This window comes from Buteo buteo, chromosome 10 (assembly GCF_964188355.1).
Source record: "Buteo buteo chromosome 10, bButBut1.hap1.1, whole genome shotgun sequence".
In the NCBI taxonomy this organism is placed as follows: Eukaryota; Metazoa; Chordata; class Aves; order Accipitriformes; family Accipitridae; genus Buteo; species Buteo buteo.
In genome coordinates, this window is record NC_134180.1 from 1,996,389 (window position 1) to 2,010,736 (window position 14,348).

Sequence of the window (14,348 nt, forward strand, 5' to 3'; positions counted from 1 at the left end):
TTTAAAAAAGAAAAGCTTATTTTCTTTTTTTTTTTTTTTTTTAAGATACAGTATTACATTTGCTGAAAAGTGCCCTGAAGTATACTTGAGTTTCAGATTCTACATTAGGTACGGAAACATTAATGCCAGCGTGGAACATACCATTAGAGACTGATCGATGCTGTCGGGGAGATTGACAAAACCGCTATAACGCAGCCCAAGAAAATGCTCCTTTGCAATTAGAGACAGGTTATAGAAACCAAAGACAAATATTTAGCATTTAAGACATTTTGTTTAAATCCCTATTGGTCATTTTCGAGAACATGCCTACTTTTTGCCAAATTAGTATCTTATTACCACTACAATGAAAGTGCCTAGAAATACTTTATAATTTCTTCCAGAACAACTTACACGTCTGGTCAGAGCAGAAAACTGCAGGGGCTAAAGCTCACCTCAAAGAAAACCCAAACCCATCAGTTTGATTTAATATGGTTGAGCCCTGATGCAACCCACTGCACGGCCATGCCAGAGCTCGCACTAACACGGCACTGGGCAGCCGCAGGAGTGAAAGATTACAGGAGCTTAAAAGTGCACAATGCTGCTGCCTCAGCAAAGAATCAGGGTCTTGATCTTGATAAGGTACGGTAAATGCTTCATAATTAAAATCAATGACATCGATAAATTGATTATAAAACTGAAAAAAAAAATGGTTAATACTAGAAGTAAGCGGTTTGATGAACAGCAAATTACAATAAACATTGTTTCCAAATCAGGACAGGTAATCCAAGATGGCTAGAAAAACACAAACGCCATTTACACGATAAAAAAGTTAAAATAAAAGGTCATCTGACTGAGAAACCAAACTACAGTTAAAAATGGTTTTCAACACCACATCCTTATACACAATCACATTATGGGCTTCCCAGGGCTTAAGGGTTTCCTCCCCTCCTTTTGTTTGGGGTTTTTTTTCCGCTGTGTGAAGAACAGCTCTTTTCTGTTTCATTTAACAGGTACTGAAGAAAGTTGGCATCTAGGCCACATGGCTACTAATATAATTTCTCACTACAACATATTCTTGAAAAATACTTTAAGTGAATGATTCCTGTTGTACTGATTTGTGGTTTAATGCTTTACTTACACAGAGAATGCTCATTTACCTCTGCCCTTCTACTGATGCCAGCACATAATTCAGATTAACACACCATCAACTCCTCCCGCTGACTGATGTTTTTGCCACGTCTGTAACTTCTACAGGACGTTTGTAGCTCCTATATTCGCAACTATAACTCAAAGTCATCAAAACTACAAACTTCAATTTGTAAATACAAGACCAAGAAAAACACTATCCAGACCTAAAACTTTTCAGGATCTTAACTACAGGCAAAGGTCACCTCTGCAAAACCGGCTTTGCAGCTTGGTAATTCTCTTCGAGGGAAAACCCCAAATCACCCTCAAAGAGTTGGAAGAGCTGACTGTACATAACCTCAAGAACGTATTCTCTTACTAAATGAGTAGCTTCTATAAATGCAAATTACTGCAAATGCTCTCCACCGCTGAAGCTAAAGAAAACTGAAATGCAGCACACTGAGCCGAGTTCCACATGTTCATCCTGTGAATTACAATTAATACATTGAAATACAGCAGTTGTACAATCACAGTTTCACGTGCCTACAGATCCTTCATAGCTTTGCTACCTCGTTAAAACAGACAGACTTGGCCACTGCACAGAAAAATACTTTGTCCGAGAGCTCAAGCAAGCAGCTATAAGGCATGGTAATGATGGAATAATAATTAAAAAAGTCATTGTCTCCTTAAAAAAAAAAAAACAAACACAACAAAAACCTGACTGGGTTTACCAGAAGAAACATTACACTGCTAACTGAAGTACATGAGTTCTCCAGCATGGCATATCAGAAGCCGACTCGCATGTTTACCTTGGACAGCTCAGATGAGTTAAGGAAAGCCAAGCGTTGCACAAGAACAGAGATTCTTTGTGCCCCGTGGGTAGCTCACCTCTGCATTTTCACTTTCTGATTTACAATAATTCTTTCAAAGAAGTAATGACACTGCACCATTATTTCAGCACATTCAATGCAGTTACTCGCCCAGCCTGTGTTTGTCAAAAGAGCGATGATGCCCACAGCCCGTGGTACAGATGCTGCGACAAGGGGAGCGTATTTGGCGGTACGGAAACCAACTGACTTGGTTCTGTGTCCTGCCTCATCAGAGAAATCAGAGGAAGATCACAGATGAAGCCTAAGCGACCTATTTCTTGGTCTGGAAATGTGCAAATTCTGGGTCCAAATCCCATATCTGGGAAAGTAACAAAGAAGAAAAACACTGTCTAGAGCTTGAAAAATTAACATTTCTGTTCTGAAAGAAACTGACGATACTATTAACTTGAACAAAACTACTTCCAGCTGAAAGCATTAATCTCTGCACTTGGAGGGCTTAGTCCTGATTTTGATGCATTTCTTTAATATCTTTCAGACATTCAAAAATACTATTACATAGTCAGGAATTTCTCTTTTATCAAATTATTTAATAAAAACATGCTGAAGACATTAGGAAACATTGAGACACTGTATCATCATCATCATTAGCGTTTCTCATTTTTAAAACCACAGATTAGCATTCCTGATTTAACTAAGCTTTTAAATACTCTTTTGCGTACTATCTACATCGAACGATGATCTGTGAATGTACAAAGAGACATTTTGATCTCTTCCGCAGCCAGTAAGAACACATAAATGAGTGACTGTCTCATACGCAAGTACAAATTTTGTTACAGGGAGGTGTGTGCCTGTGTATGTGTTTTACACACACGTGAATACCAACTATGGGGTTTTCACTTGATTTTTATTTAATTGCACTTCAGTCAAATGGCCATCTATGGGTAGCTACGCCATTACAATATATTCCACTTGAAAAAATCAAACTACAACAGGATCTTTGTATTAATAATATTCAGGTTTAAAATATAAACACCAACTTTTTACTTCACGTAGTTTTCAAGAACTCGAAGAAGCAACGCAGGCACACAAAACTTTTGATAACACCTAGAAAATATGCAAGCAAACCCTGTCATGGCACCATCATACGGATTGACAAAACATTGAATTATTTACTTGGGAACACAGAAAATAAGTTTGGTGTCATGGAGGAATACAGGTTATTACTAAAGATCCTCTTTTTGAGGAGTGCTGTTACTAGCAGGTCACCAAGACACCTTTTGCAGGTTGCCTGCATGGGGGGCTTTGTGTGCAGGAAAAGACTGTATAAGTGGTGCTGGAATTTTGCAGAATGTTTCCAAACATCACCATTAACCTGGGTTTTCTTCCCTGTTTTGACTCCAGTAACATTAACATCAGCACAGCCCTCCAGGCAGGTAGGGCTGGGAGATGGCACTGGCTTGCAGGTTCCTGGAGTTAGGGGTTTGGGGGGGGGGGGGGGGGGGGGGGGGCTTGCTTTTTTTTTTTTTTTTTTAGGTAAAACTACAAGGTCCATAAGAGGGAGCTCAAACACAGCTCCAGCTGACATCCCTCAAAACTAAGTGACTTTAACAATGTATATTAAAAAAACAATCTTGGAAACCTGAGACCATCTCCAACTGAACAAGAACCACCTTTAAAATGCAGGTCACAAGCTACGCCCAAATTTTCTTTAAAAAAATAATCTTAGGTTCTCTAGCATTTGAAGAGCCATACATTGAAGAGTTCAGCACTGTCCGTGTTATCCTACATGTTAATGTTTTGTTAATTACAATTTTAAAGGGCAGCGACAGCCTTGTATGAGTAAATACATGCAATGCAGCAAGCACCACTGGGCTGTATTACAATAGAAATTGAGAGTAGGCCCTGGTAAACAACCTGTCCTTAAAACACAGAAACCAGTGCAGTTCTAAAATTTCATGCTTCACATAAAAAAAGGAAAGGAGCAGAACCACAAGCAAAATACAGGAGTCAATGTCACACAGGAAAAAAAACCCTCCCCCTCTTCTCACCCACTTTGTTACTATGGGACTCGCAGAAATCTCTGGATTATAAACACGAAGGTCCCACTCACAAGACAATTAAGCAGCTCCAGTGCTTCTATCGGCCACCCACCTCCATGACTCTTCACAAGGTCTGCGTCTCCCAGAAAAGCTAAAATGCATTCTTGAATTTGCCAGCTGAAAGACAGGACTTTGTTGCTCCTGAGAATAGGGGAACACTTTTGAAACCAAAGCGATTTATTTTTTCAAAGGAATTCTCTTTTTCCCCAACTGAATGGTGAGGGCAGTAGAGAAAGGAGTTAATATCTTGCTGTGTTTTGTCCTGGGCAAGAAAGATGTATCATAACTTTAAAATCTCAGATGGTCTGAACAGCACAAATAGGTGGAAGATTACCAAGTCAGAAAGTAAGCTCAGAAACAGCATGTCTACGCACAAGAAATGGTGGAACAGTAGTTCCCTGCCTCTGCTATGACCAGTAACTAACAATAAAACAGACAAGATGGTAAACATTGCAAAAAGACAATTACTAATAATGAAAAGGCAACAGAAATTTTGGGCTGCTTCCACAAACTGAGTAACGCGTTTTCAAACTGACAGCAAAGTATTGGTTGCCAAATGAAAATGAGAGCAAACAGCAAAGTTGTGCTTAACCCCTTTTTGCTTTTATACTGCATTTTAAACACAGATGAAATCATGGAATTTAGAAGAAAAAGTCTACAAAGAAGACATTTTACTCAGCTATTTGGTCAGTGTTTCCATCACTTCAGTACCCAGAATCCTCAGACAACTTATTCATCTTGGGTCCTTTTCTCAATACCAGGTTCGTGAAAATAAGATGGGTTTTCATCTGCAAAACCTGGGTTAGGAACACTCAGACTGGGGAGAAACGGAATTAGGATTCCCACTTATCTTGCGGAAGGTGAATGCTAAACATAAGAGTTAATTGAAGGACAACCTGTAATTGCAGACTTCAAGAACTCTCAAGAATACCCAACTCTTGAGTGGCAGCCAAGGACTGACAACCAAAATGCAAAATCCCGGGATACTGAGCTACACAGGCATGACAGAGGTGCGAGAAACAAGAGGACTCCAGCAACTGCAACCATCTCTAAATTGCCCTCACTCTGCTCTCAATTAACTCGAACAGCATCCTCTATGAAACATCAACAAATAGTTTAGCAAGAACAAAGCTTCGGCCTCACACCTTCCCAAGCAGGAGCTGACAGAAGCAGCATGCTTTTCTTCTCCATCTGACCAGCAGCAGCACCAATTCAAAACAAGTATTTACCCTATCCTGACACAGAGGAATAAAAGGAAACATTTCACTGCAAATCCAACTGTATGTTCTCTTGTTCCCATTCCTGAAAAGGTTCAGCCACAAACAAGACCTTAAATTTTCTTTAAACAGTTAGGAGAAAAACAAAAATGTTGACACAAGCAGGTGAGACAAGAACCACACAGAAAAGCTCTGACATCCCTATATCTAAACCAGAAAAGGCATCTGATATTCGGAAAGCACATTCGTTACACCGTTAATTTCTGCTGATGGGCTTTGCAGAGATATCAGAAGCCAGGGAGGATTTTTGGAAGTGCAGCAATTTGCACCTACGACAACTGGAGTATAGCAGGAACAACATTAGTGACACCAAGTCCAGCACCTCCGGCCGGGTCACTGCACACCCATGGGTGCTCCGTGTCCCCACGGCCCTGCAGCTGGGGGGGTGTGGGGGGGAACCAGGGTGTTACCTGCCAGCGGCTTGGGGCAGGAGCCTGCCCTGCCCGGGGGATGCTCCGCAGGGCCCTGAGGGAAGCGCTTCTTAGGCAGGCGGGTGCAAGGCTGAGGACCCCCCCCAATCTGGGCCTGTCCCAGGGGGAGGAACTGGGACCCCCCCCCCCCTCACAGAGCCTGGTGAAGGAATCGGGGGGACCCGCACCCCCTCAGACCCAGGCCTGTCCCAGCATGAGGAACTGGGACCCCTCGCCTCAGAGCCTGGTGAAGGAATCGGGACCCCTAACCCCTCAGACCCGGGCCTGTCCTGGGGTGAGGAACCGGGACCCCCCCCTCCGACCCTGGTGAAGGAACCGGGACCCCCCCCTCAGACCCGGACCCGTGCCGGGGTGAGGAACTGGCTGTCCCCCGCCTCAGACCCGAGGCCTGTCCCGTGGTGAGGAACCGGGGACCCCCCCCTCAGACTCATCCCAGGGGAGAGGGGTCCCCCCCCGCGCCAGCCCACCACAAAGGAGCCCCCACACAGCCGGACCCGCTCCCGCGGCGACCTGAGGGGGGGGGGGGAGCTGCCCCGGGGCAGAGTCGTCCATGTCGTGTCCCCCCTCCCAAACGGGGGGCCCGGGGCCTCCCCCCTCCCAAACGGGGGGCCCGGGGCCTCCCCCCGCGCCAGGCCCTGCCCCCGGGGTGGCAGGTGCCGCTCTCCGGAGGATGCTCCGGCCCGGGGCTCGCCGCGGTACCGGGAAAACGGCGGGGGGGGGTGGTGGTGTGTGTGTGTGGAAAAAGGGGGGGGTGAGTGGGGGTGGAGAGGGAGAGTACGGGGGGGGGGGCGGCGGCGGCGCGCGGCCCCCCGCCCCGCACCGAGGGCGCCGCCCGCCCCCGCCAGGGGGCGCTACCCGCCCACCCCGCCCGCCGCGCGCCGCCGCTGCCCCCGGGGCCGAGGGGCGCCGCGGGGGGCGACGCCGCCGCCGCCGCCACCCCTCCCCCACCCACACCCCCCCTCGCCCGCCTCCGCCGGGGGCGCGCGCGCGCGCGCGGGAGGGGGGGTGGGCGCGCGGGCGGGCGGCGGCGGGGGCGCGCGCGCGCGCGCGGGCGGGCGGTTGGGCGGGCGGCGGCGGCGGCAGCAGCGTCGTCGTCTCCTCACCCGGTGGGCGCGGGTTAGGCTCAGATCCTTCATGACCTCTTCGAAGGCCGCCGTCTCTTCCGCCTGTTTCTGGTTGTGCAGAGCGATCTTCTCGCTGAATTTCCGCGGGTTGTTCGAGGCCGCCATCTTCCCCCGTCCGCATCCCCCTCCCCGCGCCGGAGGGGGGGCGGGAGGGGAGGGGGGGGTGGAAGAGCGAGGCGCATGCGCCGGGCGGGCCGAGCGGGCGGGTGGGGGGTGATAAGGCGCCTGCGCGGAGACGGCGCGGGGTGGGAGGGGGCGGCGAGGGGGCGGCGGGGCGCATGCGCGGGGCACGCTCGGCGGCGCGCGCGGGAGGAGGCGGGCGGCGGCGCGCCTGCGCAGTAGACGGAGGTGGGGGGTTCCCCCCCGTCGACGTGCGTGGGGAGGAGACGCGCGGCGCGCATGCGCGCTGTCGGCCGGGCGCTCTGAGGCGGCGGCGGCGGCGGAGCGGCCGGTGTTTCCCCCCTCGGTGCTTTATGTTGTTTTCTTTCGGGGGGAGGACGGTTCGCTTGGGACCGCAGCAGCCTCCTTCGGAGCTTGCGGGTATCCCCGCCACCGTACTGACCCGGTCGGAGCCGAGCGTCTTCGGGCAGGCCCCTGCGCGTCACGGCTGAGGGAGCTTCCCGCCGAAAACTCGGCGCGGTCCTTAGTGAGGTGACCGGTGTCCTCCGCGGCACACCGAGCAGGCCTGGCCACGGAGACAGGCTTGCGTGGGTGATGCCAGGTGGAAAAAAAAAAAAAGGTGTGTGGGGGGGTGCGAGTTGGTGTGTGCCCGCTGGGCACTCACATAGCAAACTCCGTACCCTGAAGTGGGAGGTAAATCCCAAATCTCTAAAACGCCAGGTGTTTTTTAACCAGCGAATTTAAAATCGCAATTTTACTTTTTTTTTTTTTCTGTCTAAAGTTACTGAGAGGTTACTTGGCTTGTGTCAGAGGGGTTTTTCTCCCTTTCAGAAAATGCAGTCAGGAGAACTTCCTAAACCACTTATCCCAGCACCTCACACAGATCAGGCTGGGCCGTGTTGAGGCATGGAGCGAAAAAGATAGCCAGCTCCTATTCATCCACCTGCCAGTGCTTGGATGGAGCAGCTTGTGCAGCAGGGAAAGCTAGCAATTCATTAGCAAGTCTTTTAAGATAAGCAACAGTTCTTAACTCTGCAACTGCTGCCTCTTCCTGCAAGATAAGATACTTGAAGCTACAAGACAGGCGATACCTATACAGCAGAAATCTAGTACCGAGATCTCAAGTAAAGGCATTATTTCTGGGAAGGGTTTAGGAATTCGGAAAGTTTCCCATTTTTCTGGACCATTTAGGTGTGTTGTACAGCGAAGCAAAAGATGCTACCGCAGCTCTGTTCTAAACTACGCAGAACAAAACGGTGCAGTCTTCCCACGCAAGCACGCCCTCACTGCCAAACTCCAGCGAGCGCATCCAGCTCCACCCTTCTCCCTCTCCTGTGGCATTCTGCATACGCAGACTTCTTCCCAGTGAACCCCAACTCTACGTCAACACCACCAGAGACTTGTTCTCCCTCCCCGAGGAGTCAGGACCTTGGCCGACACAGCCGGTGATGTGTGTGGGACGCAGCATATCTGTCACGGGGATGGGATGACAGGCAGAGATGACCCTGCTGGGATGTGAGCGGGCAGTTCTAGGGAGTACAGCCGTTTCGAAACACAAGCTTAGGCTGCTAAGCCATTGATTCCAGCTGTGTTAACATCAGATGGATGCAAAGCACTGTGATATGCAGGACACACGCATTAGGCAGTAATAAATCCTGATAGTACTGTTTCCCCACACCCACGTGTTGCCCTTTACACTTTCTTTTTTACAAAGCAACAGAGATAAAGTGGACACTCTCCTCTTTTTGGTGCATCGCTCTGTCCCTGAACAGTGCCCACTCCAGTAACCAAATCCTGTCACGGTTGAACTATCAGAACAAAGAAATTAAACTCTGCTCTCACTTCCACTACTGATCACCTTTGTGGCTGTGGTTCAGTTTACCAGTCATTTATAAGCATTTCCTGCCCACGTAAAAATAAGAGATTATAATTACCCACTGCTGCAAGGCTGTTAGAGGTGGATGGATGAAACTCAGTTCAGCAACTGTCAGGATTAGTATTAGCCACAAAGTCACGTCCTACCCTAAATTCTAGTTGCCAGCTTGCACTTAAAGTTTATAACATGGAATGAGATACCATCGCAGAAAACAGAGCTGGGACTTAAAAGATCGTCCAGGTCCTGGCAGGATCAGCCCTTCCTCTGTCATTCCTGACAGATGTTAAGCTAACCACTTCTTGCATTTTTCACTGGGAATAAACAACCAGCACACATATTCAGTTAAATACCCTTTAGCTGTGTACATGAACAGCATGTGACCTGCAAAATTGGCCTGTCAGGCTAAAAGCATATAAATCATAAAGATTTAACACTAAGATACCTATTATCCACATTGTTTTTCCTTGAGAAGCGAGACGATGATAAATAATTTGTTGAGTTATCCTGGATTTAATACCATAGGTGGTAATATCAAACATCTAGAGACCCAGCTGCCACTCTGCCTCTCCTATAGCACCAAAAGATTAAGTGCCTAAGATGAAACTTGATAAAATTTTCCCTTCTTGGATCTCTGGAGATTGAAGAGAGTGAAAGCTCCCCTCTGATGGCTGCTCCTGCTCGTGGTTCACAGGGAAGGAATGCAGATGGCCAAGGAGGCAGAGGGGGTGTGGGGGGGTTACAACTTCCTCCCTTAAGAAGACTCCCTTTTCTTATTGTTTTGCCTGTGCAGCTTTATCAGATTGAATTCCAGTGTGCAACCTGGACCCTGCTTCTGTTCTTAAATTCTCCAACTTTAAAACAGTTTGCGTAACAAGCGTCTCTTCAATACAACATTTGTGTTTGCCGAGTTGCTTCTGGAATTTCTCACCCACTCACAGCTCCACGTTTTGGGGTGTGGGTGGATCTGAATGGCTGCTAAGTGCATGACCTAGCAGACAATGTAAATCTTGACTGCATTAAGGTATTGGCAAGGAGACATTTTAGACGGGTGCCAGGTTTCCTTCTTCCTCCACCGAAGGAGATATGCCATGCATTTGACAAAATGATGAGCTCATACCATAAGGATTATTTATGTCTCCTGCCGTCTTCACCTTGAGCACATATGGGGCCATGTGAGAACAACTTGATCTCACTAGAAAGCTGCGATGGGATCCCCTGAGACAGCAGTTCTAGCTCCCCCAGCCTTCCAGACGTGTTATGAAAAAGTTTCTTGTAACAGAATCAGAGCTTTGCTCTGAAGCAAACAAAGAGTCTTTGGAGGACCGGACTGTTGTGTTCACATCTGCTTTTGTTGCGAACAACTCCTTACTGAGCAACCTGCAGCTTCCTAGAGCAGATGCAGCAGAGAGAGCAAGCGGGTTGCAGGGAGGAGGTTGTGTTTACTTATCACTTGTTTGTTATCCTCCAGGTCCTCTGGAATTGTTCTGGCAGATGAGATCCAGCGACTTCCGTATTCTTCCTTAGAGGCTTCAGAGGAAGGTGTGAGGTTGAACAACTTGCACAACAGCAGACAGCATGAGATTGTGCCTTGATCGATAAATAAGCTGACGTTTTTTTGCCTACAGACACAAAGATTTTGATCTCTCACACTTCCTACTTCATGTTCCTGTTGACGTTCCCATTATCCTCAGAGAAGAATATCCTGTGAAGTCCACAGACTCCCTAGTTCCCATGCTGTTTTGAACTGTGCTCCAAAGTGTGCTCACAGTAGGAAAACATTCTCTTGTTTCACTTGGAATTTGTGGCCATTTCTTTAGTTTCAGATATCCCTGTTTCCAGAGGGCAGATGAAAGCACCTGAATTCCCCTCTCTACACCACTCATCAAATCTGATGAGCAGTCCAAGCAAACCAAGTTGCAGTTACATGGAAGGCTTGGTTCTGCTCTTTCTACCAATATTCCCCTGTCATCCTTCCAGTTTAGTTTCTTTACCATTCCCTGTAAATCCTAAAATTACAGAAAGCAAGCAAGCACTGAAGATATTATTCTCATTTCTACAAGTCATATCTTCTGGTGCTCTGAAATACTTTGGCAACCACACAGAGGATTCTGTTACGGTTATTTTTCCCAGAATCAAGGCTTGGCTTCATGCCACACTGAAGCAAGAAGTATTCCCATGATGCTAAGGTGATGTGGTGAGCCAGTAAAGCGGCAGCCACTTTATGTCTTTCCAAAGATAACACTTGGATGGTAGGCAAAGTATTCTATGCGGGTATATTCACAGTCAGCACTAAAAAGCAAGGCACCAGTTAAGAATCGTGCACCTTATTGAAACAAACAGGAAACCGGGAAATACTTTTTTACCACTAAGAGATTACACCATTGCAAATCAAATTGTAGATCAGACAGAGAAGCATGTCAGAGAGCAAGATGTTTCCTTCCATAGCCTTCTGTCAAATCAAAGTTCAGACAATTTGGTGATATTTTATATATAAAGTAGCAGAAAATATTTTCTTTTTAAATCTCATGGTTCAGCTTCAGAGATGTGGGCTAAAAGGGTCACAAGTTACAGATTTTAAATCCAAAGGTTTTTGCAGATGTTTCCTGAGCACTCATGTATAATAAAACAGCTATAGGGTAGGCAACAATCCCTGGTGTGAAACCGCACAAGGATCAGGCCTTGTCCTGCTCTCTCCTACGATGCTCAAGCAGAAATACAAAGCAGCAGAAATATAATACTATGAACCATTAGCGTCAGCTGTGGCTTGTAGGGTCCACAGAGTCAAATACCTGCCTACCTCTCTGGTTCACGTCCCAGTGCAAAACCAACCTCTGCTATTTCCATGCCTTAGGACAAATGTTTACCTATAAGTTAAAGGCTCAATTTTCATGCTGAAGGTATTAAAAACAAAACAAAACAAAACAAAAAAACTAAGGGTGAAGGAGAATTCAGTGTGGGGTTTTTTTTCAGATACAGGTAATTTTTGCATGAAAACCTGATGAAGAGTTAGACAAACATGTTGGGCACCTCCTGAGTTTCAATCATTTCACTCTCAGTAAAGTAGGACCATTACAGAAAGCCGGTTTCTCAGCAGGAGACTAAGCAACCACCACAGTAGACCTGTTTTTATGGCTTCTGGGACTGAGCTGGGGCTCTTTGCCCTACGCACAAATGCAGCACAGGTTACATCTCTACGAGGACTGCTTTACTGGGACAGGAACAGCAGTGTGCCCTAACAGCAAAGCACTTCTACGATGCAGCCGTGCTTGCAAACTGTTCTGTAGCCACAAAGTAAAAGCACCTCCTTTCTCCTTCCCTCTTCCTGCTACCAAAGCAAAACAAGCTGCATTGATAAACCTGCCGAATCGGACAGCTCGCCAAGGGAGAAATTAATTTTATTTTTCAGGGCCACTGGCAGATTTCTCTTGCGAAGTCTGTAGTGCAGATCTGGTCGCTGGCTGTAGCCATTTTAAAGCTGCAATTCAGCAGAGCACATCAGTACGTGGCAACTTCAAACATGCGGTTATACCCTATTTCAGCAAAATACCTACGCATATGTTTAGCAGCAAACTCTACACTGGACTGAAATACCATCTGAAGTGCCTCACAGAACAGGGTGCCTTGCTCTACTTGCAAGCCTCTGGGCTTTGCAGATGAAGGATCTGTGCCTTGAGAAAAGTGCATTGCTAAAAAGTTCCTTTCGTGCCTCTTGGATAGCAGCAGCGAGTCATTCACTCAAACTCTAATTGCTGTCCTGAAAAAGCCTCAGAAGGAATGTAACAACTTGTTTTTCACTGTGAAAATGGGAGGTTCTCCACTGCAAGCTGTAAGCCTTTAGCTGAAAACCTGCCCAACATCTGGCCTGGGATCAAGGTTTGCTTTGATGGTCGTTCATGGTACAACCGGTGGACACATTTCTAGGTTAATACTACCAACAAAAGCAGGAAGGATAGTGTCCCTCTTCCTTCCTCCTCTTACCCCCAGCGTAACTGCAACAGGTGCAGTCCAACAGAACGCACCAGGCTTTCAGAAAGACTCCGATGCCCCAGGGAAAAGCCTCAAGCACGGTGCAGCCCCACAGAAGGCAGAGGAAGGTGGTTGCAAGTAGCGTGGGACAGCCGCCCGAGCCTGCACAACTCATGGGCAAACACGCATGGGCTTGCACCTGGAGAGCATCTCTACTCATCCGAGGACTAAACCTGCCCCCCCTTCCATGGTATATGCTCTGATTGTCTTCCTAAGAAATAGAAAGTACATGTTTTTGGCATAAGGAAGCTTTCATCACGTGAGAACCCTGAAGCATGCAAAATTAAGGTCCAGACACGCTAACTGCGCTGCAGGGCAAATTTCTCTCTTCCAAACCTCAGTGAAATTCATACATTCCTTCTAAATCCAGTTGTAAACCACTATCCTTAAGGCACTAGTACTGAATGCAAGTATTGATACTGCCAAAGAGTAAATCTGCATCCGTAAGAAGGATCACATGTTTAAACAAGACCCCAGGCCAGTGAGGGGAAAAAAAAAAAGAAGGATGCATTTAAAGCTAATAATTGCAAACTTTGTAGGGAGACACAGATTAGCAGCCTGATTACAAACATCAGATAACCATATGTAAAATACTTTTTAGTACATTTTTCAAAGCATTGTGACCGGAAGATATACATCAAAAACATTAAACTCAGCTAAAAGGATAAATTCTGCTCTACGTACTCCAGTGTTAACGTAGCGCAGCTCCAGTGACTTCAAAGGAATTGCTCCAGATATAAAGCAGTGTAGCCAGAAGCAGACTGGCTGGTAGCCTGCATAAACAAGCAAAAAAGATTTTCATTTTTTAAGAAGCCATATAAACTAGTTCTAGCTAATTACGTGACAGGGGCCTGGGTGTGAAATAGCAACTGCAAAGCCTCCGGGATGGAGCCAAGAACCTTTGATTTGCTCTCTACAGCTTATAAAACCTTCTGAAAACTTTTGCTCTCACAGCTTTTCTACTTTCCATTGCAAACTGCACACACTACCCCAGTGCTGCCCTCCTGCAGGCCCCCACCATCGCTCTCTACTAAACCTTTACCTTTTGCCCTACAATCTGAGGCTAATTTCAGGTTGCACAGCTAAACCAGCAGCTGTTTCCAAGCAGAAAGCACATTTCGTGTTCATTTTATGGAACATTCAATGTTGGAGCAGTTGAAATTGTACCCGCCCCACAAATAAATTGTAAAACTTCTCTGTGAAACTCCCTAGAGTTGAAATATTAAACCGAAAAGTGCCAAACTTGTGTTACTGAAACTCAGTTATTAGTTTGGAATGAGAAACAAAAGTTCTGGGGTCTGTGGGATGATACTGTGCCTACTCACCATTAAAATGCAGAGTAGAATCTAAGCTGTCTCTGTAAAAAAATATCTCGAAGGGAGAGATGTCTGTATGATATATATATACTCCCAGGTGAAATTCAAGATAGCTGAGCCCTCTGAGGAGGGCAATGCTAGCCGG

General features: G+C 46.8%; 1 protein-coding gene across 5 annotated transcripts in view; it reads right to left on the reverse strand.

The window, feature by feature from the left end:
- Window positions 1-6,992, reverse strand: part of CRTC1 (CREB regulated transcription coactivator 1) — a 53,284-nt gene extending 46,292 nt beyond the window's left edge. For all 5 annotated transcript variants that reach the window (XM_075037889.1, XM_075037892.1, XM_075037891.1 and 2 more), the window contains exon 1: window positions 6,845-6,992. In XM_075037889.1, coding sequence (XP_074893990.1) covers window positions 6,845-6,970 — 126 coding nt within the window. In that variant the 5' untranslated portion in view covers window positions 6,971-6,992. The remainder of the gene's footprint in view (window positions 1-6,844) is intronic.
- Between the last annotated feature and the right edge of the window lie 7,356 nt (window positions 6,993-14,348).